Source organism: Vombatus ursinus, unplaced genomic scaffold, assembly GCF_900497805.2.
Source record: "Vombatus ursinus unplaced genomic scaffold, bare-nosed wombat genome assembly UNPS02015175.1, whole genome shotgun sequence".
In the NCBI taxonomy this organism is placed as follows: Eukaryota; Metazoa; Chordata; class Mammalia; order Diprotodontia; family Vombatidae; genus Vombatus; species Vombatus ursinus.
In genome coordinates, this window is record NW_020954953.1 from 17,424,060 (window position 1) to 17,450,458 (window position 26,399).

The 26,399-nt window shown below is 35.6% G+C and overlaps 3 protein-coding genes across 9 annotated transcripts in view; 2 read left to right on the forward strand and 1 right to left on the reverse strand.

The window, feature by feature from the left end:
- The window catches only part of LOC114031505 (T-lymphoma invasion and metastasis-inducing protein 2-like), a 288,383-nt gene extending 286,200 nt beyond the window's left edge, over positions 1-2,183 (forward strand). For 3 of the 6 annotated variants that reach the window (XM_027846614.1, XM_027846615.1, XM_027846613.1), the window contains one exon: positions 1,105-2,179. In XM_027846614.1, the coding sequence (XP_027702415.1) occupies positions 1,105-1,742 (638 nt within the window). In that variant the 3' untranslated portion in view covers positions 1,743-2,179. Of the gene's footprint in view, positions 1-1,104 lie in introns of all 6 variants that reach the window. The other 3 variants (XM_027846610.1, XM_027846611.1, XM_027846612.1) reach the window with 2 other exon arrangements.
- Positions 2,184-2,301: 118 nt separating this feature from the next.
- The window catches only part of LOC114031471 (dimethyladenosine transferase 1, mitochondrial-like), a 61,009-nt gene continuing 36,911 nt past the window's right edge, over positions 2,302-26,399 (reverse strand). The window contains exons 6-7 of one of the 2 annotated variants that reach the window (XM_027846552.1): positions 7,659-7,786; positions 2,302-2,795 (exon numbers count right to left, since the gene is read on the reverse strand). In XM_027846552.1, coding sequence (XP_027702353.1) covers positions 2,558-2,795; positions 7,659-7,786 — 366 coding nt within the window. In that variant the 3' untranslated portion in view covers positions 2,302-2,557. The remainder of the gene's footprint in view (positions 2,796-7,658; positions 7,787-26,399) is intronic. The other variant, XM_027846553.1, reaches the window with a different exon arrangement.
- LOC114031473 (claudin-20-like) lies at positions 19,592-20,251 on the forward strand. The gene has a single exon (XM_027846554.1). It carries the CDS (start codon positions 19,592-19,594, stop codon positions 20,249-20,251), a length of 660 nt encoding a protein of 219 aa, XP_027702355.1.

Consider the following 26,399-nt stretch of genomic DNA (forward strand, 5'->3'; position numbering starts at 1 on the left):
GACTGACTCTTAAAATGCTCCATTTTATTTTGTGTTTTAAAATACATGGAGGAGAACGTTGTGATCTGCATCAGCAGAGGGTGTATCCCTACTGATAAAGTCATTGATATTGAAGGATTGAGATACTGAATTCTCACAGAAAAGAAAAAGAATAACACATTATTTTTGTGTATTGGTAAGACTATAAGAGAACATGGTATAGTGACAAACCTATGAGATTGGAAGTTAGGGACCTTGGGGTCTGATTCTGGTTATGCTATCTCTGTGACCTCTCTGGTCTCAAACTTCTCATTAGTGAAATGAAGAGATCAGATTAGATAATCTCTAAGATCCCACTCCCTCTACCTCTCAAAACCATGTTTTTTTTTTAGAATTTAGTCACAAACTAGAGCATTTCAAATGTACCATGGCCAGAAATGCAAACTATGTTAGGAAAACCATCAAAATGGTGTTATTTTATGGAAAAACTATGATACAAGTCTAATTGTTTCCTCCTTAAATAACAAAAATTAACACAATTGAGTAAATGCAATAGTCTTAATCTACTCAAAGTGTAGAAATCCTAAAACGAAAAACAAATATCCTATACCAAGTTGACTAGAGATATATCCGAGGTTGGAAAGCTGTTCAAATAAAAATGACATAATTTTGTGATTTTCCCGAGTCTTATTCTTTGAATCAGAGTAGTCTTGTCATTAGGCAGTAAGTACTTGCAGTGGAAGGAAGACTAGATTTTATTAGCAATTGGTATTTTGATTTCATGTTGACAAATTTGGAGTTTTTGTACCTCTGACATTTCTTTCCTTCAAAAAAAAAAAAAGGTCTAAGCTTTGTTAATTGGTCATTGTGAAAATACATCATTTTTTTCCCTGCAATCTCAACAGGCAATAGAAACAAATAACTTGTCCCTTTTGCTGCTATGCTTACCTCTTTTGTATAAGCTCCTATAGTTAATTAATATGATGTAGTCATCTAAGTCATCGAAAGGTAAAACACATAAAACTGACAAGTTGAGATGGAATTAAGTATTAAGTTGCTTATGCTATTTCAATATTTTAAATCATGTTCCTATATCTTAAGGCAAAATGTATTTTTTAATTGCAGCTTCATCAAGGTCCTTAAGGGTACTAAAGAATTCTTCCAGCAACGAGTGGAACAGTGATACTGGAAAAGGAAATTTACTGGATTCTGATGAATGTAGCCTGAGTAGTAGTACGCAAAGCAGTGGTTGTCACACTACAGAGAGTAGACAGGAATCCAAGGATTCGTCCCCTGAGAAGTACCCACAGACGTGTTCATCTGATTTTTCAGACAGTCTTATTAAAGAGTCCGATATTCTGAGTGATGAAGATGATGATTTTCATCAGACTGTGAAAAAGGGCAGCCCTACAAAAGACATTGAAATTCAGTTCCAAAGGCTGAAGATCTCTGAGGACCCTGATGGTGGCAGCACAACTGATCAACAGCCCCAAACGGAAGTTGGAAACAGTCATCCTAGTGCTGAGCATCCTAAACTGGTGCGTGGACATTTCTGTCCCATTAAACGGAAAGCAAACAGTACCAAAAGGGATAGAGGGACTTTATTAACGCTACAAGCACGCCATCAGTCTCTTGACAGTAAATCTGAAAATGCTAACATTGATTTAAATTCCATACTAGAGAGAGAATTCAGTGTCCAGAGTTTAACATCTGTCGTTAATGAGGAGTGCTTTTATGAGACAGAGAGCCATGGAAAATCATAGCGCTGACTCTGAAATTTAAATTTTAATCCACATATGGTTTAAATGGCTCATTTTGCTTTTCAACTAGTGGTAAAATGGAAATTGCCGGAAAACTACTAACTTTGGTTTTGTGCACTATATGTTTTCCCACAAAAGAATAGTTGTAAAGGTTTAAGTTATTTTAATTTATTGTATATCAGAAAAGTAGATTAAGCTGGTCAAAATATGTAAATTACTTAGTTTATATCCTTTTTTGAGCAGGTATCAAAATTATTTGGTGTCTTTAAAATAAAATTGCATTTTAATTATTTTAAGTTATGTGAAAAAAGTAAGGTGGGAAATTTGTGATTAATTGTTTTTTAAAAGATCAGCTTTTTTAATCTTCTGGGCATTTTCTTTCAGCTGTTTATCTTTGCTTAATTACACTTCAAAGTTATTTTTAAATGTGGTTTAGGGGCACAATGTGCAAGAATTTCATTTTTGTAAGGTTATAAGAGATGCTGTTTATAATAAACATATATATATATAAATATATCTATGCAGTATATCTATTAAAAGAACGCTTGTACTTTAATCTTATTTGATTGTATTTATTTTCTCTATCAACCTGTACAGTAAAAGAAAAATAAGTCACATCTGGGTACTGGTATTTTTATTAACACTTCTTCCTGAAACATTATCACTTTGAATAAGTCTTCAGATAATCTGTGTAATGCAGTATCTCTATCCCAAACAGAGTAAATGGAAAAAAAAATCCACATCTGAAATTTGACATTATGAACTTAAACATTATACACATTATTTATAGTCCAAATAATAGTTATATATAATCTAAATCAATCATTATCACCATCTGTATCCTTTACACGTTTTTTGCTTTTGTTTTGCCTGAGTTCATCCCTGAAATTGTAGGTGAAAAGATTTGGGTCTTCATCACACATTTTCCTGTAGACATCACAGAGGTTCTTGAAATGCAAGATGGAGAGCTGGGCTGGCCGTAAAGTAGGGTCCACATCAGCCAACATTAACATTTTTTCAGTGTTTTTTGAGCGGTCAGCCTGTGGGAATAGGATTCTGAAGGAAGGAAAAGGGGGAAAAACGTTTTATTTAGAGATCTTAAATAATCAATATCCTCCCTGCTTCACTGAACTATGAAGAAAATAGGAACCTGGGTGTATGTATTGAAAGAGTTCTTTTCCCTCAGACTGCAGTGTTACTATAAAAATCTTTTACTGTTAGTTAACTACAGACACTTCTAATCTTATTAACCAATATGTTTACATGTAGTAGCCTTTCTGGAGAAAATATTACCCCAACTGTGATGCAGAGGAATTATTTGCTTTATTCTATATGTTCTTCCTCTTAAGTCTTGCTCTGATTAACTTATCTTGGCATGAAGGAGACTGAGAATGGGTCTGGTAACACTGAGTATTTGTCATCCAATAACTAACCTACTAGTTAAGTTTGAAAATACCTATCACTAGAAGGCTGGCCTTCTGTGATGATGTTTTTGGCCACAGCACTTCGCAAACACCTTCTCTAGGTTGTGATCTTAGAGGGCTGAAGAATGTCTATCATCAGGGTTAACCTCTCCCTTTCCTGGCATATTCTCCTTCTTGATTTACTTAGCTGGTCCAATCTTGCCTGCACTCAAAATTAGATGAAGTTATAAACATCTACCTGACTCAATCTGGGGAAGTGTTTTTCTCATTCAGAGGACAAAGACAAGACTTTCCCAGGCCCACGATCAGAGAGTTAGGGAGGTCAGAAACGAAGGAGGAGAATTTGTCTACTTGTGGGGCACAATACTAACTATAGGTTAGAGGAAATAGATTCTGTGATGGGTTGAAACACCCATTCTCACCAAATCAAACAGCTAATATTCAGCCCAGACAAAAATGGACCATATGATGTCGGAAAAGATCAAGAAGGAGAGTAACCCTAGGAAGGGAAAGATAACTAATCAGGTTTAGTTTCACATTTCCTGTATAAGTAGGATTAATTAATAAGAATCTTTCCCCTTTGGTGTGCAACTGTAACTACCCTGCATATTTGTAATAGTAATAAGCCCTCTAAAAATGCCTGGAAAAGTGTGCTGTTTTCAGAGGATAATAAAAGACCTGTTTTCCTCCTAACAGCAGGTTACGTCGGAGGCCAAAAGGAATCCAGGTCTAAAGAACAGAAGTAACAGCAGTAAACATCACTGTGACCGTAGCAAAGTGAGACCTGGTGTTTAGCGGGGAAAGAAGAGTAGCAGGATTTTAACTTGCCAAAGTAAAGTGGTTAAGGTAGTCATGTGATTTTTACAAAACAAAATGACAGTGATGTTAGCTCTACTATTGTGGAAATGAAACTCTGAATTATTCTTTCAGAGTTTGTGCTGATAAGGAACCACCTTTAATTGCCCAAATAATCTAAGCAGGCACTTGGATCTATGGATCCTATCTCTTTATGGCACTCTGAAATGGTCTGAATAAAGAAATAGTCTGTTCCACTCAATGGGATGTTTTTATACCTCAAAATATCTTGAAAACCAGGCAAATCAGATTATTTAGTAAAGCCTTTATAATAATCATGTGATTCAAAAGCCTCTACTTGATCAGTGTAGATAGTTTTCTGGATGCAGATCACAACCCTTGCACATACACTGGCAAACAATCCCCACCAACTTCTGTAGCTAACCTTCTGGGGATGAGCTTCCACAAATTTACAGCAGGAGGGCTTTCCAATCACACAGGCCCAGGCTTCAACAATGCAATTCAATTACTGACGAAAAGCCTATGCTCACTGACTTCCCGACTTGGTAGGATAGTCAATAGAATCTGACAGAACTTATGCTCTGCAGCAAGACTATCAAGAATTCAGGGCTGCCTCCATTTCATGAGAAAGCACTGGGGCTTAATGGAGGAATGGTCATAAACCTTTAGATCAGTCTTTTTCTATAGTGTTGAAATTACTGTAAAAGCATACTTTCAAAGTTACTTAAAAGTGTATGAGTCATTTCGTTAAACCACATGTGCTGAGGCCTTTTTCATTAATCAGTTGGTGTTTTATTTTGCTTTAGATTACAGAGATACTGTCAATTTAAATGTTCCTCTTGAATGAAATTCTGGCCCCAAAATGCCAAGGAGCCTGTCCAAAAAGGGTTGAAAGAAAAGATTTTGGGGGTGGGGTGGGAGGGGGGCTGGGCAATGGGGTTAAGTGACTCGCCCAGGGTCACACAGCTAGTAAGCGTCAGGTGTCTGAGGTCAGATTTGAACTCAGGTCCTCCTGACTCCAGGGCTAGTACTCTATCCACTGTGTCACCTAGCTGCCCCAAGAAAAGAGTTCTTGAAGAAAGACTGAGTTGTACTTAATCTGATGGCTGTCTTAACAGGGAGCTGCATTCTGTCAAGTGGGCTTTTCTCCTCCCTGCCTCTAATGCCTGAAACTGATCTATTGGTGATAACGAGGCACAGAAGAACAGCTCTGAAAGTTCACATCCTTTCTCAACAGACTGTTGAGAACCAGGGCTAACTCTCTGGCTTTGGACAACACTGTAATTTTTTAAAGTACGAGGACATTTTGAGATTCGGGCTTATTTGTTCAACTTTCCCTTCAATTACTAATGAGAAGCTGGAGTGCAGTAGTAATAGGAGTGGTGGTAGCGGTAGTAGTGAGCATTTATATATTGCTTTGCGATTTCATCCTCACAACAATCCTGGAAGAGAGAGATAATATTGTTGTTGAGTCGTTTTCAGTTGTGTCTGACTCTTCATGACCCCATTTGGGGTTTTCTTAGCAAACATACTGGAGTGGTTTGCTAGTTTCTTCTCCAGCTCATTTTACAGATGAAGAACTGAGGCAAACAGAGTTAAGTGACTTGCCCAGGGTCACATAGCTAGAGAGTATCTGACACTGGATTTGAATGCGAGCCTTTCTGACTTTAGGACCAGTATTCTCACTAATATATGTAGCTACCTAAAACAAAACAAAGTATACTATATAGTGAATAGTGTATTGAACTTAGGAGTCAGGAAGAACTAGGTTCAAATCCTGCCCTTGACAGTTATTAGCTGTGTAACCTTGGACAAATCACCTAAACTTCACAAGCCTCAATTTCCTCATCTGTAAAATGAAGATACTGAATCTCATGATCTATGAGCCTTCTAGCTCTAAATCTCTGAGTCTACAAACTTTATAGCCGTGTCGCAGCTTAATAACTAGTCAGCTTGATGACATGTTGTACTAGTGATTTATAACTTGTATTATTTTTTAATTTAAATTCTTATTAGTTATGAGGGCCCACATAAATATTCAAAGCAAGAGAGGTAGCAGGGGACGATGGAAAGCGTACTGGCTGTGGAGTCAGAGGGCATGAGATCACATCTTGACTCTGACGCCAGGTACTTGTGAAACCTCCCTGAGACTCAGTTTCCTCATCTGTAAAATGAAGGGGATGGGCAAGATGGCCTCTGAGGTCCCTTCCAGCCCTCGTCTATGATCCAGTTATCCTAAATCCTAAGAGGGATTAGTTAGAAGGTATTAGATGTAGTATTTCTATAAGGCATGAAGGAGATTAAAAATACGTTAAACATTAGAAGATGAAACATTTGGAGAAGAAATCATTCCAACATTCCAAGTAACTGAATTTTCACAATATACAAGTTTACCCCATTAAGTATCATTTAAAATTTTTTTTTAATGTTTTGGAATCTTTGTGCAACTATCTAGTGTGAATCAGAATATGCTCATTACAATAGTCTTTTACTGATGCCTGAGGATCCTTATTATAAACATCAGTGATTATATACTGTTTCCATGCTCTTAACATCCTCAGGGACTACTGGGGTCCTTTTTGACTCGGTCTGTCTCCTTCCTTTCTATTAGTTTGTCTAGCTATAACAGATTATCTCTTAACATTGGGGGCTTCTACAGTTTATTGTGGGCTGGGAAACTACAATACCAAGCTTGTTAGATTTGTGTGTAAAAAAAGTAAACTGACTATAAGTGAGAGTCTGAAGGGCTCTCAATAAGAAACTGAACAAGTTTGGGCATGTTCATTTGGTGACCTCATTCTGGGGCCTTTTCCCCTCACTTTTAGCTTCTTGCACATGTTCCAGAGATCAGAAGTGTTAATATTCTAAGAAATGTGTCAGCATTTTAAAAATTTGGCTCTGGCTAGCTCAAGTAAATTTTCTCAAGTTTTTTTTTTAAATTTTTTTCTCAAGTTTTATGATGGTAAGATTCAGTTCCTTAAATGAGCTGCTCTTCAAGATTGATACATCATGAATTCTCAACAGCACTGAGGTAGTCATCAAATCTTTGTGTGGTTTTGAACTTTGGACACGTCTGTTATAAGTGTGATAGAAATGACCTATAGATGGTAGTTAAAATTCAAATTGGTGCTTGGAATTCAATTCTCCCAATTTTGACATATAGTTTTTCTACTTTGCTACAGTAATCTTTGTTGTTGTTGTTGTTTGTCCTTCTTTCTGGAAGAAGACCAATGACATCAAGAAGGTGATGCCATGATTTGTAAGTGAAATGGATTTAAGTGAGACAGGGCTGTGCAAAGTCACCAGCTTCACTCTCTCCTCCAGAACCATCTAGGTCCACTGACAAGATATAGATCAGGATGACTGGAGATGGCCCCCTTAGCATATAGTAGGTGCTTAATAAATGCTTATTGACTGAATGACTGATTGATGGAAACCAGGCCATAGATGTTTGCTTTGGCCTAAAAAAGGCAGTGTAACATCGGAGAGCGCTAGAATAAAGAGCCAGGAGAGCTGGTCATATGTCTTATGAAAGTATACTGTCTAAAACTGTAGAACATATGTCACTGGCTTAAACTTTAGTTATTTTGCTGTTAGGAACCAATTATAATTTGTTTCTATTGTGCCCACTACCTATGCTATTATTAAGCTGTAAAAGTACAAAGAAGAAATTTCTTACCCAATCCCATGATGGCAGTATTTCCTTCTGAACTGAAAAGTACTCTGAACAACTTTTTCCACAAGCTTAAATGGCTGATTTATCAGTGGTTGCACCAGAGGAGTGAAATGAACCACTCCCACATCTACCTTAATTGAAAGAAAAAAGAATTGATTTTGAATAATCTTAGGTGAAGACAGAACAATAACCCTGAGGAAGTTTCTCACTATTGTACCAAGTGCCTCTCAAAATGTATTTATTTTCTCAAAAGCACAAAAAATTCAGGTGTTAAATTTTAATCTCTTCTAGACATAAAATGCTACATTAGCACTCGAGATGATTCAAACAAACGAGAGCCCAGTGCAGCTATGCCACAATGAAATTCTCTAGACAAATATTTGATAATTACCTTATTTCAAAATGGCATTTTAACATTTGTGAAGGTTATCAGATAAGGATACCTAAGCTTTTGAATTAGCAAACAAAGTTATTATAAGCAGCTACTGACACTAAGGGCTATACCACAAATCTAAATATGGAGAAGAAGGTTGGGAGTCTGGGAATCAGTGCACTCTAAAATCCCAGGAAGAGAATCAATTACATCAATTTAAAGTTTAGGCACTAATATTGGTTAATTAGCTGGACTCTGCTCAACAATTCAGAATGCGTGGTCAAACATTTTTTTCTGAGAGCAACCTTCATGGTCCTCAGAGGGCATAAACTACAGGATTCTTCAAAAGATTAGTGGAAAATGGTGTCACAGAAAGAATACTCGATGAGGAAAGCAAGAGACTTCAGTTTTAATCTTGGGCCGCCCCACTTAGTATTGCTGTGACCTTGGACAAGACACAACTTCTCTTAACCTCAGTTTTCTCACAAGTTAAGGTTGGGCTGGATGATCTTGAAGGAACAATACGTGACTGGGGTAGGGGTGGTATAAATAAGGTAGATAAAACCCTATAAAACATATGGCCTAAATATTGTCTACACAATTTATAGAAGCTGATTAGAAGTGATAATGCATTGACCCCAAATGTGTGACAAATTTGTCAGCACAAACACTTTTGGTTACAAATAGCTAGATCACACATAGTTATCATAGGTTAGTCATAAGCAGAAATTCTAAATATTAATCTTGAGCTTGAATTAATATCTCTAATACCTAGCACAGTGCCTTGTACGTAGGGAGTACTTAATAAATACTTGCTGATTGACTGGTTTTCTCAGCACTCAGCCCTGTGATGCAATAGGCTCAGAGGAAGTAGTGTTCAGGACTACATAGAAAACACACATTTCAAACTTCAAATCTTAGGTTAAGCCAGCTCATTTAATGACATTCATCAAGTTAACCAATGTATGTACATATATATAAAGCACTTGTCATGGGCCTACTACTGTACTAGGTCATCTAGAGTGGTATTTTACAAGCAGTGTCCTGAAGAACGCTGGGTTTAAACCATGGGATTTTGCAAAGAAAATGTCATAAAGGTTTGCTTTGTATGTTCAATGAACACAATGTAACAGTCAATTCGGTGAGTTTTCAAAGACTGGATGAGATCACTGGAAGTTGACTTATTATTGATCAAGAATCAATCAATGAATACTCACAATAATTTATAACAGTACAACTAAGTGAAAAGAGGTCTGTCTCAGCAAGGTTGGTGTAAAATAGTGTCTAGTCACACTCTTATTGTTTAATTACAAATAATTTTGGCTCATTAACCACTATAGATAATTGGATAAAATCTGAAGTTAGAGTTGTTCATTGTTCAATCATTTCAGTTGTGTCCAATTCTTCATAATCCCATTTGGGGTTTCCTTGGCAAAGACATTGGAGTGGTTGCCATTTCCTTTTCTAGTTCATTTTACAGATGAAGAAACTGAGGCAAACAGGGTTAAGTGACTTGCTCGGGGTCACACAGCTAAGTAAGTATCTGAAGCTGAATTTGAACTCTGGTCTTCCTGACTCCAGGCCTGGCACCCTTATCCACTGTCACCTAACTACATAAGAAATCAAAAGAATTAAATACTAAGACTCTAATAATGAAACAAACATACATGAAACTAGTACCAAACTACAAAAGAATGTGGCAAAACATCACAGCTATCACAAATCTAGGTTTACCGTTAGTTACCCTGATGCAGAGTGTCTTAGATTATTACATTACTAAAAATAGCTTGTTTTGTTGTTCCAGCAAAATCATAAAATTATTTACAAACCATATAGTGAATTTTAAAATAATTAAATTTCAAGCAAAAATATGATCTGAAGTAATCTCATGTTCTCTTTTATTGGCTTAGATAATTAAGAAAAACATGAAGACATTAATACCTTTTAAGGTCAGCTATGGCATCCAAAATATTTTACGTGTAGTTGGCACTTGATTGAGTTGAATGCAATAATATTTGCAATTATAAAACAACTATTGATAGTAATAAGATCCATCTTACTGGATAATTTATAATGTAGTTATGGTCAGACTATTTATTAAGCAAGTTAAAATAAGTAAAAAAAATTTTTACCTTATATTATTTAATATCATTAATAGTATATTTAAAAAAAATTATTGAAACAGTTTATCTAAAGCATTTTGCCACACTTTTGCTTAAAGTAAAGCACTGCATCACTGCAAAGCTGTTGGAGAACTACTCTGAGACACAAAAGAATTGTAAGGTAAACATGAGACATTACATAATGAAGTGCTGAACTGCATTAGTGATATTTTAGCTGAAGTAAAATCCCTCCAATTTCACTACCTTACTACTGCCCAACTTGAATGAATGTTCTCTTCGGGTCAGACTCTTTTTACTGTCATTCCCTCTCCAACTCCCGTATACTCTATATTTATTACTTTGCCATTCTGTTTAGTTTGAGGGAAAGAAATAAACTGGTATCTTTTAATGAAAAATAAAGGCTGGACTTCCAAACTTCTCCTCAGCAGGGATCCTTTTTATTCCAGGCCAGAAACAGAAAGTATGGAGAAAAAATTGTTACAGCCCTTTCTGCCCAGCTGGTAGAGCTGCCTGTGCCCAAGATTATGTACTACCATTAGGATATAGTTACCATGGTCACCTTCCACCTTTGGACTCAACTTCTATGGCAGCAATTTTCCTTCAAATATTAAAGGATATAATAAGCTTACCTATCCAGCTCTAGTATGTTTTCTCTTGCTCTCCAATTTATAATCTTAAGGTGGAAGGGCTTCTCTACTGCTGAATCCTATTTACACACACACACACACACACACACACACACACACACATTGTTTTAAAACAGAGTTATACTAGTGGCTTCCACATAGAAAGTTATCAGCATAGATGCTCCTAGGATCATCTTTCAATTAATGATTGCTGCAAAGAGGCAAATTGAGGCTTGAACTGAGGAAAACCTTTCTGATAATTAGAGCTGTCCCAAAGTGTAAGAAGGATATTACATTTTGCCTCCCTTGTGCCTAGGGAGGGGATGATTTCCCTGGGATAACCACTTGTAGGACCTGCTGGAAAGGGGACTCTTGCTTAGGAAGGCTATCAGGTGGTCTGAATTGCCTCAAGAGTTGCCTTCCATCACCGAAGTTCCGTGCTTCTGTGACTAATTCAAAAATGACTCTTGCTAAGACTGTGAAATATACAAAATAAGTTAAAGCTCTGGATGATGGACACTCAACTTCAACATATTCTATTTTGGGAAAGTGGCTAACCTCTAGCAATCTAAAGTACAAGAAAACTGCTTACTGTATGTGATAAAAGACAAGAATCTTTTTACACCTGCAAGTTTATGGTAAGAGTGAAATTCTCATTCATTTCCATTAGTCTTTTAACCACCTAACTGCTGTTAATAACCATAAAGCTACCCAATATTACAAAAGCAATATTACAAAAGCAAGCAAGTTTTTTCTGGTGCTGTACAATGGCTATAAATTTCAGAGTGAAAAACAGAGGCTAAAATTAAAATTTTAATGGAATTGTCAATTGTTAAGCTTTTGCAGGTTTGGAATACGTACAAACTATTTTTCTTGCCTGTCTCAGGACCCCAGTACGTGTGATAGTGGAGATGAACCATGAGGTGATAAACAGACAAAAATAAAATATCTATGTCCCCTAGGGTGAGACAATCTAAAACTAGTGCTCTCTGTAACTACAGTATCATAGTTTCCTTTGGATAGTATTAACATTTCATAATAAGGGAAAAGGAATCAAGAATGGCACATAACATATGTATATATTTGTCTACTATGACCTTCAAACAAATAAACAGCCTACAATTTATGTCCTGGTTGGGCAAAACAAGTCTAGATCTCCAGGATCTCTCCTTTAGGTATCAGAGTAGAATAAATGAAGTTCTAAATATTTCCTGAAGAATCTAGTTTACTAAGACTATACTGCAGAAAACATTTCCCATGGTGACAAAAGGGAAAAAAAATTTAAACCGTAGACATAATTCAAAGCAGTACAGAAACACTGAAGCCACTTTTTTCTAAGTGCTATTGACCAGATTTGGAGATCTGAATTTCCCAGAACCAAAATCACGAGGCACTTTTAGCAAATAATCCGATCAAAAATGTCTACAGAATCCTCTTTATCTATTTGAAAGAAATTATGGACTCAATTTGAGCGCTTGTATTAACTGCTTAGAAGAAAAAATCAGTAACGAATTATAAGTGTGTGATTAAAGCATAACATTAAAATCAAATCAACGCTGTAAGTTATCTAAATAGCCTCTGCTCAATGAATAGTGGCACAGAGGCATTTCAGATTTTCAGGTTCCAACAAATCATGTTATAACAGTAACTCCCTCCTTCCTCCCTGCCTCCCCTTTCCTAATTCTCCCACAGCTCAGAAAATGAGCTAGAGAACCTGGTATTTATCTTTCAGCATGATCAGCAGTTTTTACTTCTCAATTTGATATGCTATTCTTTATTTGCTACACAGCGAGCTAACTTGTTAGAGAGCTTTATCACCAATTCAAAACACTTTGGAAAAACGAGCTTTGTTCAGTTGACTTTCCTTCTTTGTTCCTAACTGGGCCCAGTTCCTCTGAGGAAGATTGATGAGAGTACAATCAAGGTCTTGAAGTATATCCACAACAGGTATGGGAAATTTATAAACCACTGACAATATGACAGATTTTGAATCATGCTTTAGAAGCCAGTTTTTAACTCATGTAAGAAACTGGCAGTTGAATTTAAATGAAGTCTATTTTCAACCTTCTCTTGGCAAAAATATCCTCATGTACATTTAACATTCATAGGTTCTGTCATGTAAGCATTTTGTTGTAGGACCTCAAAGTAGCTCTCTATTCGAAACCAAAGGGATCTCTTGCTTTTGCTTACTAATACAGTATTTCTCCACACCACCACCACCACCACCATTAAAAACAAAGCATGTCTTTATTCTCTAGTTGACAGAAATTTAAAGGAAAAGGCTGTTGTACTGCCTAAGAGAGAAAAAAATGCTCATAAAATGTAACTAAAATTCTAGTGTGTTTTTTACATAAAGAATACTGAACTGCATATAAGAAGGAAAAGGTCTCTCTTCATTGAGTCTGTTCACACTGAGGAAAGTGTTTGAAACCTGGAATTCTACAAGTAAGTGCTATGCTAATCACATGCAATCAATAGGGTTTGATTACATTTGTTAACATTAGTTTGGTTTGTACTGTTGATGCTGGTTTTCCTAGGCCTGTAATTTAGTAAAGTACGGACCAGCTAATTATGATGAACAATCTGTCTGAAAATGTGAGCATGCTGAGAAATTTTTAAAACTGAGTATTGCAAGAGAATATATCAAAACTTGGGCTACAATCTGGAAACTGAGTATGGTCAGCTCAACCGAAAAGGGTGAAGGGCTTTTAATCTAGTTCCTTAATCAAAGCTAAAAAATACCCTGTGAGGAAGAGATAACAGAAACGCCCTCTAGAAATTTCCATGAGAGTTCTATAAAGGTATAAATGTGTAGTGAGTGGAGTAGAGTTTGGAATGCTGAAAAGTAAATCATCAAAATCTAGTTCTTAAAAATATTCATCATAAATCACCATAAATCATAAAATCACCACTTCCATTCAACTTTAGTTTCAGCTAGAAAAGGAGTAGGGATAATACAAAAGTGAGCCACGGCAGGGCAAACCCTAAACATAAACCTACTTAACTTTAGCTAAGTCTGGATCTGAACATTAAAATCCTATAATTTGAGAAAAAAAAAAAGCTTTCCTGAGCATTATAAATTATCAGACCTAGAGGGAGAGATATTAGCGATGGATGCTAGTGATGGATAGCTACCAAACTATAGCAATGCAGCTTGGTTATTAATGGTTTCAGTTTATTGTAATCATATGAGGGAGAAAAACTACTACATAATCTATTCCAGACTACTTTCAAAATCATTCTAAAATATCACATGGTCTGTACTTGTACTGGTATTTCCCAAAGGGATTCCAAGGATCCCTAGGGTCATCAAAAGTATACAGAGCCAAGGTAGTTTCTCTTAGTACTGGAGTATTTGTGCTTTTCACTGTCTATGCTTTTAAAATTAGTAAAAATTGTTTATGATGATTAATAAAAACAAGCCATCATCTGTTCAGTGAGTCATTCACAGAGCCATTCATTGAATTATTAGTTTGCTTCCTATCTAGAGTAATAAAGTATGGATCACATAAGAGGAAATTGGTGGAATATTTACTGAGAAGTGGCATATGGCTTTCTAAAAGCTTAAGAACCACTATCTGAAGTATACTTCTATACTACTAGAAAGCAGGTATAATTAGTGTAACAGGAGCAAAATGTATCATGAAGTCAGGATTAAGAAAATGCATTGTACAGTAGAAAAATCTGCATGTCAAAAGATCAATGCTTTGCCATTCCCTAGATTTGTAATCTTGGGCGAATTACTTAAGCTCTATCGGCCTCTGATTACTGCCTGGAAAATGGGGGAGCTGGTCTAGATACTGAGTTCCTAAACTTTTTTTTTTGTATCATGGACCATTTGGTAGTCTGGTAAAACCCATGGGCCCCTCAGTATAACCTTTTTAAATGCATAAAATAATGCAATAAATGTGACAAAACACATAAGATTAAAAAGGAACCTGATTAGAGTGAAATACAGTTATCAAAATTCAGCAACAACAACTAAACAAGTTCATGGGTCTCAGATTAAGAATTTCAGGGCTTAAATATTTTTAAGGTTTCTTTTAGCCATAAATGAAAGAAATGAAATGGGTCAAAAGTCATCACAATCAATTATAAATGGAATTAAGTACATAACTATAAATGGAATTAAGTACAGAACTACTAAAATTCTTTAAAATAGCTTTATTTGAGAAATGTAAAATTATACTGTCTAAATGCCACCCAGTATCAGAGGAGCACAAAAATCACATTAGAGATTTAAATCAAATATAGTAAAAATCTGAGATTAGAACTTATTAACTGATTTATATAGTGGTACTTCATAAATATGACTTTTGACTAAAAGATGGATTTTTTTCTCTTTATAAATAAATCCTACCCATTAGGGTTCGCTACTTTTGAGGTTTATTTGTATCCAATATAATGAGATAGGCAATTCCATATTTTCTTTTTTTAAGCCAATTTTATTGATAGTTTATTTTTATATTGTCAAAATTTCCCCCATGAATGATTTCCCTCCTCCTCCTGGAGAGCCATTTCATATAATGATATTTTTTAAAATAAAAAGAGGTAAAGAAAAAAAAAACCAGGAGAACTGATAAATACATCAAAAATATATACAATAATCCATACCCATTTAACTCCCACCTGCTACCTTTGCAAAGGAATGGAAGGAGGTTTCCTCTCCTATGTTTTCTTTGGAGTCATGCTTATTCTTTGCAATTTTGTAATATTCATTTTCAGTTTTTTTTTGTGGTGGTTGTTCTTTTCATTCACATTATTGTAGTCAGTGTAAATTGTTTTGTTGACTCTGCTTACTTCACTTTTCATCAATATATGTATAATTCTATGATGTTCGTGTCATCATATTTGTTGTTTTCTTACAACATGGTAATATTCCATTACATTCATGTAACATAATTGGCTTAATCATTCCCCAAACAATGGCCATCTATTTTGCTTCCAGATCTTTGCTACCACAAAAAGTGCTGCTATAAAAAGTTTTGATGTTTATAAGGACTTTTTTTTTTTATCATTGACCACCTTGGGTCTGGTAATAAAATCATGAGTCAAAAAGTATATACAGAGCAGCTAGGTGTGGCGCAGTAGATAGAGCACTGGCCCTGGATTCAGGAGGACCTGAGTTCAAATCCAAACTCAGATACATTAACACTTACTAGGTGTGTGACCCTGGGCAAGTCACTTAACCCCACTGCCTAGCCAAAAAACAAACAAACAAACAAAAAAAAATACAAAAACGGAAAAAATGTTAGGCTCTCCCTGCCCCCACCACCATGGCTTTCAGATAGTTCAATGATTCTTATATTATTTCTCTCTGATCTGTTTTACAGGTCATTTATTTTTGCCACGAGATATCTTGCATTTTCTTCTATTTTTAGTCTTTTGCCCTGTTTTAATATTTCTTGATATCTCATGGAGTCATTAGCTTCTATTTAGCTAATTTTAATTTTAAGGAAGTTACTTTCTTTGCTAACATGTTTTACCTTTTAACCAAATTGTTAAATCTCTTTCTATATTTTTCTTCCATAGTATTCATTTCTTTTCTAATGCTATACTCTATTGCTCTCATTTGGTTTTTAAAATCATTTTTCATTCTTTAAAAAACAAACAAAAAGGGGCAGCTAGATGGCACGGTGGATCAGAGTTAGGAGGAGCTGAGTTCAAAACTGGCCTCAGACACTTACTAGCTACCTATGTGACCCTGGGCAAGTCACTTAACCCCCATTGCCTCCAAAATAAGAAAAAAAAAATACCTCCTCAAAACAAAAACAAAAAACCCAACCTCTTCCAGGAATTCTTATTGGGCTTATGCCCAAACTGCGTTTTTATTTGAGGCTTTGCTTGTATGTGTTTTATAGTCATTTTCTTCTAAATTTGTGTTTTGAGCTACCCTGTCACCAAAATATCTCTTTAAGGTGAGATTCTGTTTTTGTTTGCTCGTTCTTCCGGCCTACTTTTTGACTCTGAACTTTATGTTAGGGCTGAGTTCCGCACACTTCTAGGAGGATTATTTGAACTAAGGTTTTGTCTTCTTAGATCCTTCTGCTGCCTTCTGGGAATATCGAACATTGTTATCCCAAGATCTCAAGGACAGCTCAGGCTGAGAACAGGCAGAGTGATATCATCTATGGATCCATGGAGAAGCATGCTCACTACCCTCCTGTTCTAAGCTCTGCAAGTTTCTGACCTAGGTTTGTGTCTGAGAAAGGTACCTGTTGTCTTGTCCCTGACTGGTCATTCTAGTACACTGGTGCTAGGACTCAGGCACTATCAGACAGCTATGAAGCTCTGAAGGTTCAGAGAGACTGAACTGTAGCCTTCTCATTGGTCTGGGATTCTGATTCTGGTTATTCTACTTTAGGCTTCAGCCTGAGGTGAAAGCTAGAACTGAGTTCCTGCTCTTCTCCTGGGGTCATAGCCACACCGTTTGCTTATGAACTCGGTCCTCACTCAGGACAAAGTTGGGGCCTATGACTAAGACCATTTAATCCTCTCTGCCACCCTTGGGCACAAGCTCCCTTATTAGTTCCCCTTGATTTGTGACTTAGAACTGAGTAATGAGCTGCCAGGGGGCACTTGTTTTCTAACCTTGCACTAGTTCAGTGCCCCTCTGTTACCTCTTCCCGCCCCAGCACACAACCTGGGGCTTCTTTCAGTCTCTAGGTACTAAAACGCTCTATTTAGCAGCTCTTGGCTAGACTTCTACCCTAATGTCCACAGATCTCTCTGTCTCCTCTTGCTGATCTGGGCAAGAAAAATGACTCATGGTTATTTTTTCTTAAATTTCCCAATTAGGATTCAGTCTGGTGCATTTTCTAGAATTTTACGAAAGTGTGGTAGGGGAGCCAGTCTGTACTTCTGTTATTTTGCCATCTCGACTCCCCCAAAAATCTATTTTAAAAACCAATTTTAGGAACTTATTTTATTATAGTATAGAGAATAATAAGATAGCAGTGTGTATAGATCTCATGCCCATAAATGTTAGTTATGAAATATATGTTATGAATATAAGTAAACAACGATGACTTAACTCTTTCAGAAGATTTGAGCAGATGCGGTTTAAATGAATAAAGAACTGTGATTTAGGAAAGGGTATCACAAATAAAATACATTTTATTGATAGTTTTTATTTTTACATGACCTAGATTTCCCAATATATTCTTCTCCTTTCCAGAGAGCTATTCTTTGTAAACAAGAATAAAAAAGGGGAGAGAAACAGTTCGACAAAATGAACCTATACATTGAAAAAAATTGATATGGTCTGTAGTGTACCACATCCATAATCTTACACCCTTACAAAAAGCAGTAGGGAAGAGCCTTATTATATCTCTTCTTTGGGGTCAAACAACTGTCAATATAATTTTATAACATTCATTTTTTGTTTTGTTTTGTGGTTGTTCTTTCCATTTATATTCTTGTAATAATTGTGTACGTTGCTTTCCTGCTCTGGTTACTTCACTTTGATTCAGTTCATGTAAGTTTTTCCATGCTTCTCTGAATTTATCAGTGTCCTTATTCTTTACAGCACAATCATACTCCATTACATTTACATCCCCTAACTTGTCTAGCCGTTGCCTAATCACTGGGCATCTACTTAGTTTCCAATTCTTGGCTACTGCACAAAATGCTTCTATACATATTTTGGTGCAGATGAGGCTCATCTTTTTATCACTGACCTCTATGTGCCTAGTAGTGGAATCTCTGTGGCAAAAGGTACAGACATTGTAGTCACTTTGTTCTCCTAATTCCATGGTGCATTCTAAAATGGATCAATTCACAACTCCACCAATAGTGCATTATTATGTTTGTCTTTTTCATACTCCCTCTAACATTGGGTACCCCCTCTTTTGTGATCTTTGCTAGTTTGCTAGATATGAGACAGGAACAATTTGGAGAAAGGTTGAAGTAACTCACTGGGAGGAGTGTAGCGGATGATAAATTAACCTTAATAGTCAGAATGACCCAGGATCAGGGCTAACCTCTGACAGAAAATAGACATGAGTCTGGTCATATCACTTAACTTCCCGGTGACCTGGGCAACTCGTAGATTCTGAGCTGCAGAGAAGATGATGAGAGAGGGAGTTTCCTCACTTTGGAGTTCCCTGTACCAATGAAATCACAGTTCTAGCACCCATCCCTCTCCATAAATTAACCCAATCTTCTTTCTCAGTCCTCAATAACTTATCTATAATACTCAACAAAAGGATATAGTTCATTTAGCTTGCCTATATAAATGCTAGAACTGTTCATTATTTGTAATGTCAGAAGACTGTCTTCGGGCAGAATCTTTTTACACAGCTGAAAAAGCTGACAGAGAGCTCTCATAACTAAAAGACAAACAACCATGAGAGTAAATTCAGTTCTTTGATCTAAATGTGATTGTGGCCAAAGATATTTCAATTTTCTAACAGAATATACATCTTTCCTCTGAGCATAATGGACATATCTTGGGCTTGAAGAAAAGCAAAGAAGGCAGTACTTCTCTGAAGTCTATACCTTGCATAATCCTTCATGTAAGCATGAAAAGGAAGCATCGGAGAGCTGCGTAATCTCCCTTCTCAGCTCTTTTACAGAGAGCTCACTCATTCACTGCAGGGTCACATTCAGATGTGCCTTCAGATAAGCTCCAACTATAAATGTAAGCTTTTTTATTCACTCATTCCTCCTGTCTTTCCATTTCCCTGATTTCCATTACTTATCTTGTCTATTTTCCCCCCTGTATTACAGTCTTCATTGGAACGATCACAGTTTATTGGACAGTATCCACCAGAGAGGATCGGGCAGACAAAAGGGGACAGACAGATCAACATTATGGCATCAGCAGGTCTACAGCTCCTTGCTTTTATTCTAGCCTTATCTGGCATTTGTGGCATAATCACAGCCACACTATTGCCAAACTGGAAGGTAAATGCAAACGTGGGATCAAATATCATAACAGCTATTATTCAACTTCAAGGGCTGTGGATGGATTGCACATGGTACAGCACCGGGATGTTCAGCTGCACGATGAAACACTCAATCCTAGCCCTTCCTGTCTATGTGCAGACTGCACGCACCACCATGGTACTGGCTTGCATCCTCTCAGCTTTGGGGATTTGCATTTCCACAGTGGGCATGAAATGTACACAGTTAGGAGGGGACAGAGAAACCAAAAGCCGTACTACTTTTGCTGGAGGACTGTGTTTTATTCTCTCAGGTGTATCTGCTTTAATACCCACATCATGGTACATGAAGGAGATCATTTCAAATTTCTGGGACCCAACAATCCCAGAGCACAATAAACATGAACCTGGAGGAGCTATCTACCTTGGATTTATTTCAACAGTACTACTATTTATTGCAGGTGTGATTTTCTGCACTTCCTGTTTAAAAAGGCATCAAGAAGCTAGGTACCATCCTCCCAAGCAGCAGGGTAGCTTAAGCACTCAGCCAGTGAACAACGCAGGCTATAACCTGAAGGATTATGTATAAATAATTGTGTACTATATATGGTAAATGAAATGCCAGGAATGTTTATTTTTTTTTTTTACTTTAGATTAAAAACAAATCAAAATCATATTTAATTGTCTTCATTAGATGCTATAGTGCATTACTATTAACAAGGTATTTTATAATGCAAGATTTTTTTTAACTGCTGGTTACTTTCACATTTAATACTCAAGGTTTATTTGAAAAAGCATTATAAGGCAATTGGTGGCTAATTGATGTTATAGCTCACTTGTTGAAGCATTAGTTTAAAGCGGGACTATGTTCCAAAACGTGTGCTTTTGATATTCCATTTTGAGTATTCAACAGGACTAAAATTTGGACTAAAGATCTGTGTCCTGCTTTTAACCAGAAGCAACATCTGTTTTTGCTTTCCAATTCTCTAATACCATGGTAACTTGGCTCTTTTTTTAAAAATCACAACATATAATTGCATGTCAGGAGCTGAAGAGCTGTCATTGCCATTCAGATATTGCCAAAAATGTCCCTCCCAAGTCCCCACCTGCTGTTCAGTATCTCTGGCCCTCTTTCTCTTTTGCATTTCAAGGGAAATGTTTACATAAGTTTCCAACTGTTTCTAATCTTTCAGCCAAACAGTTTAGGCTCCATCTAAGAGGGAACAAATTGGTAAATGTCATCAGGAGAAAGAAAACACTTAGGACCTTTAACCTATTGAATATAAGCTACATGATAATAATACATGGGAAAAAATAACATGACTATCCTTCCTATTTCCATATCTATCCAGGTGTGAGCTCTTTGGGAATTATTCCTTCATTTACTTCCAATCATTTAGATTTCTACCTCCTTCATGTAATCTTAGATAAATTGTCATCTATGTATAACTAATGTTTATTTTCAAATTCTTTGCCCCTTTATTTCCAGGCCTGATTTAAGCAGACAAGGTCACTATTTTCTTTTAAATAAATAAACTATCTCTAATAAAATAATTAAAGTGAAGGTGTTTTGAATAAAAGAAAGCATCACATAACTATTTTGTTTTGGTTCAAATCTATAATGATGTAGGGAACTCCTGACAAGACTCCCTCTATCAAAGTCAATTACCAGCTGCTCTGCAACTTATAAAAATCTTTCAAAAGATTGGCACGAAGGCACTGAGAGGTTAAGTGATTTATCTGCGGTTGTATTGCCAGAATACATCGCAGGCTGGCCTTGACCCCCAGTCCTCCTATCACTACAATGCTTTTGTCTCTTATGAATCTAAGGTTACCAAATATCAAACTTTAATCTAGAGGAGAAAAAAATCTGATGTGCATATGTCTATTTGGGTAGAAAGGAAACAGGACAATCTTGATTTGGGAGTATCCAATAAAGTTGATATATTTAAGTCAATTTTATAGTCGAGTAATATAACTTTCCAATTATTTTAAAGTGCTACGGAAATATTTGGTGCTGTTACTTAATAATGTATATTCATTAGTTTATAACATAAGACGATGAATTACATCTTATGTATAGTAATATGTAATAGAGTAATGTTGTCATTGGAAATAGTAACTTTTATATGTTGCTAATAAAAAATAGGATTTTTGTTTTGTCACATGGGGAAACAAAATAATTTTCAAAACTATTTTACTGTGCATATTAATGGATATCATCGTCAGCATAGTGAAATTTTAAAGAAAATAACTAAAGTGAAGTAAAATTATTTCATAAAAAAATCACAGATGTTCCTATAGCTGTTCAAAATGTTTTCAGTTTAATTGTTCATGGTTGTCATTTTCTAAATGAGAAAATAAATCTAAAGAAATGCTGTCTGACAAAAAACCTTTAATACGATACTTTACATTTTAACTGGAGTAATTTTGTTTTGATATCTATGTTTTCTTACTTTGTTTAAATGTGGTTGGATTTACATTGATCAGTTCTCAAATGCACTAACAGAAAGGAAAAATGTTTTATATAATCAATCAGATTAGATTTGGAATATTCTTTATTCTTCATTTTAACATATTCTCACATATTTAGATATGGGCAGGTCTAATGTTTTAGGAATTCAATCCAGCAAGCAAGTATTTATTAAGAACTTATTCTGTGCTAGGCACTTTGCTAAGTTCTGGGGTTACAAAGAAAAATTAAAAACTGTCCCTGCCCTCAAGGAGCTTTCATTCTAAATGGAAAGACAAGTAAATAGATAAATGTAAGATACATTTAAACTAGACACAAGGTAAATAGAAGGAAAGATACTGGCACCTTGGGGAACAAACAGACCGATGATGAAACACTGTAAAGTCTGAATTCAAACTATGGCAAGAACTAAAAATCTGTAAAACTCTGTCCTGCACCTGTTCTTTGTTAGGGGAAGAACATAATCACTCACACTGTAAAATACCAACCTAGGAAAAGCTGGCTTTTCTCTTTAATAAGCAAATAAGTACAAAGGAAATTTAGGAGAACTCATTCACACAGAAGTGCTTATTTGTTTTGATCTATTTAAATTAACTTACAATTTCTAGAATAGCTTTTGAATTTTATTCTTTCCTGTATGTTGTACTTTAGCTTTACGTTGTATTTTAGCTTTAAAGGTTTTTCTCTCAGCTTCTGCTGGGCTGTAGATGGTGTGAAGGCATGAGTAAAACAAAATAATTCTAATTACAAATTAAGTAGTAAAGGGGCAGCTAGGTGGTGTAGTGGATAGGGCACAGGCCCGGGAGTCAGGAGGACTTGAGTTCAAATCAGACACTTAATAGCTATGTGATCCTGGGCAATCACTTAACCCAGACTGCCTTCCCACTCTCCCCCCCTCCCCCACCCCAGGAAATAAGCAGAAAAGGTATTAATATTAATGTAAAATTAAAAACAAGGTCTGCTAAGAATAAGTCAAAATAAATATCCACTTCAGATCAGAAGGATCTTACTATCATTACAAAGAGTGAAAATACTATCCATTGGAAGTATGTATTTCTTTATTTTCACCCAAAAGTTAAGCTTTAACGAAGAACATTCTTTGTACATAGGCTCACAGATTTATAGCTGGACAAGAGACCTTAAAGTTCATTCTAATAAATAAAACTGCTGCTCAGGGTGAATAGAATGATTCTAACTTACAACAGCGAGAGGACAAAATTCCTCAATTCTTTTTTGTTTCCATTTTTCTTTGCTTTTGGATTGGAAAACAAAATAATGATAGCTAATAGGGAACTGATACCCAATATGAATAAGGTGATAGTAAGAGAACATTCAGGTGCCCTAAATAAAATCAAGGTACCTGGCCACAAGGAATTATATATTCAAGAACTGAAAGAATAGGCAGATGTGACTGCCACTGCCAATAATATCTGAAATAAAGATGGTGGAGAATGAGATATATATACAAGACTGGAGCTGGGCAAATATTCTCAGTTTTCATAAAGGGAAGAGAAGAGAAGAAAGTCTGCAAACAGTAAACTTAAATTTGATTTCTGGCAAAATCCTAGAATATTATTATTAAAAAAAAAGATGAATAGTGAACATGAAAGCAATGATTACAAACAGCAGTACTGTTTCATTAAGAATAGGTCTAGGGACAGCTAGGTTGCGCAATGGATAGAGCACCGGCCCTGGATTCAGGAAGACCCAAGTTCAAATCCAGCCTCAGACACACAACACTTACTAGCTGTGTAACCCTGGGCGAGTCACTTAACCCCATTGCCTAACCAAAGAAAAGAAAAACAATAGGTCTAGTCAAACTAGCTTTGTTCCCTTTTTTAAAACAGTGTTACTAAACTGGTAAAGGAAATGTTGTAGATAATTTATCTAAATTTTAATAAACCATTTGATAGTCTCTCATGCTATTCTGGTAGAAAAAATGTACAAATGCAGGCTAGATGACAGTATAATTAGATGGATTCAGAACAGTCAAATGACTGGACGTAAAGAACAGACATTAATAGTTAGATTTCAACTTGAAAAGAGGTCTCCAATGGAATGCTTGGCATTGTGATGTTTTTCATTTTTAACAATGACTTGAATAATAGCATAGATGGCACATTTATCAAATTTATATACAGCAAGTTAACACTCTGGATGCCAGTATCAAAATCCAAGACAGGCTTGGAGTTTGGGCTGAAAGTAACAAAATGAAATTTAATAGGGACAAACATGTTTTACACTTGTGTTCAAAGAAAATGACTTTATAAGTATAAGATGAGAGAGGTATGCTAGATAGTAACATGCCTGAAAAAAAAAATCTAAGGATTTTAGTAGACCACAGGCTTAATGAGTCAACAGTGTAATATGGCATCCAAAAACATTTAATGTAATTTTGGATTGCATTTACAGAGGTATTGTTGTTGCTGCTCAGCTGTTTTCAGTAGTGTCCTACTCTTCGTGATCCTATTTGGGATTTTTTTTTTTTGACTAGGCAGTGGGGTTAAATGACTTGCCCAGGGTCACACAGCTAGTAAGTGTTATGTGTCTGAGGCCGGATTTGAACTCAGGTCCTCCTGAATCCAGGGCTAGTACTCTATCCGCTGTGACACCTAGCTGCCCCAATTTGGGATTTTCTTGGCAAAGATACTGGAGAGGTTTTTACATAAGCAAAATTTTACGTAAGCAATATTTTACATGAGAAAATTTTTACATAAAGCAATATTTTACATAAGCAAAAATTAAAATGTAATCTTTTAAATTACGCATAAGTACTCTCAACAGATTGCTTAAATGAAGAGTACTAACCTGTTCTGTAATTCCGTTTAATTAAGGCTCTGCATTAATATTTTACAGAAAACAAAAAGAGAAAGGGTAACTTTATAAGTAACTACAGGAATCTTAACCACAAGAAAATGGTAAAAAAGGCTTTTAAATAGGATTGATGTTATTTGTTTAAGACATGAACATTTTATATTTGTCAAAACTTTAAAATGTTTTGCTAAAAGCAAATTTAATATTCTGAATAGGTAAACTATGACTTAGATAACAAACTTTATAGGTTCCTCCATTATCTATATTTCAATTGTGTCATTAAATAGCACTCTATATATATAACATATGTACATATATCTTAAGGAACTTAAAATCTTGATGAGTAGAGAAAATATTAATACACAAATAAAATGTTTAAATAGAAATACAAAGCAGAATATGGCTACAGATGTGCTTGTAAAAGAGGAACGCAATTACCAATTGAGACAAATGTAATATATAAGTACATGTAAAAACATGCATTTTAAATCAACTGAACTGGAGAAGTCTTTATTAAGTACTATTATGTAGCATTTAGCACAGTGCCTGCCAAAAAGCAGGGATTTAATAAATGCTTACTTACTATGTATGAGGCACTTAGTTTATGAAGAAATAATGAAATAGTCATCAATGTGATTAAAAAAAGAAAACATATAATTGCTTCCCAAAAGATATTTTTTCAAGATTACAATTTATCTCCCAGGAGATGAAATGCAAAATTAACTATGGGACTGATAAAATTTAATTTAATGACAAGTCTGACATTTTCTGAATACCTCCAAAAATTCTGAACTGAGGCATTTTATTCTGACCCATATCCTAAGGAATTCTTGGCCAAATTTAAATATTAACATAGACTTTGGCTAATATAATTTACTATAACAAGAAACCAGTTATGTGTGCTATTGAAAATAACATACAATAAAATTAACACTATGCCTTATCTGAATAAAACTAAAATTTAGTACACAGTAGCAATAGCTTCCTCTGATGATAATGACCACTTTTTTCCCCCTAAAATGAATATTCCCATTCTACAATTATAAAAATGTCATCATTAAGTGGAAAGAGTACTGAACTAGAACTCAAAGGATGTGGGGCTGAGTCTTGGTTCTGCCATATTTTAGCTGCATGACCTTGAGAAAGTGACTTAACCTAAGTCTAACTTTCTTACCTATAAAATGAAATGAATAATAATTGTTCCATCCATCTCTCATAGAAATAGTATGGTCTAATGAATAGAGACTCAGCTTCAAGCCAGGAAGATTTAGGCTCAACTCTCACAACTGATACATACTGGGCAAGTCACAACTTCTCAGTGCTCATGGCAACTCTTTTAGACTTTAAGTTGCAGTAAAGTGATTACCGGCACTATCCTAATGAAATCACACGTCTAGTCCTTATCCCAACACGCGTTGTAAAGAGTGCAAATAAGCAGTTAGTAAGCAAA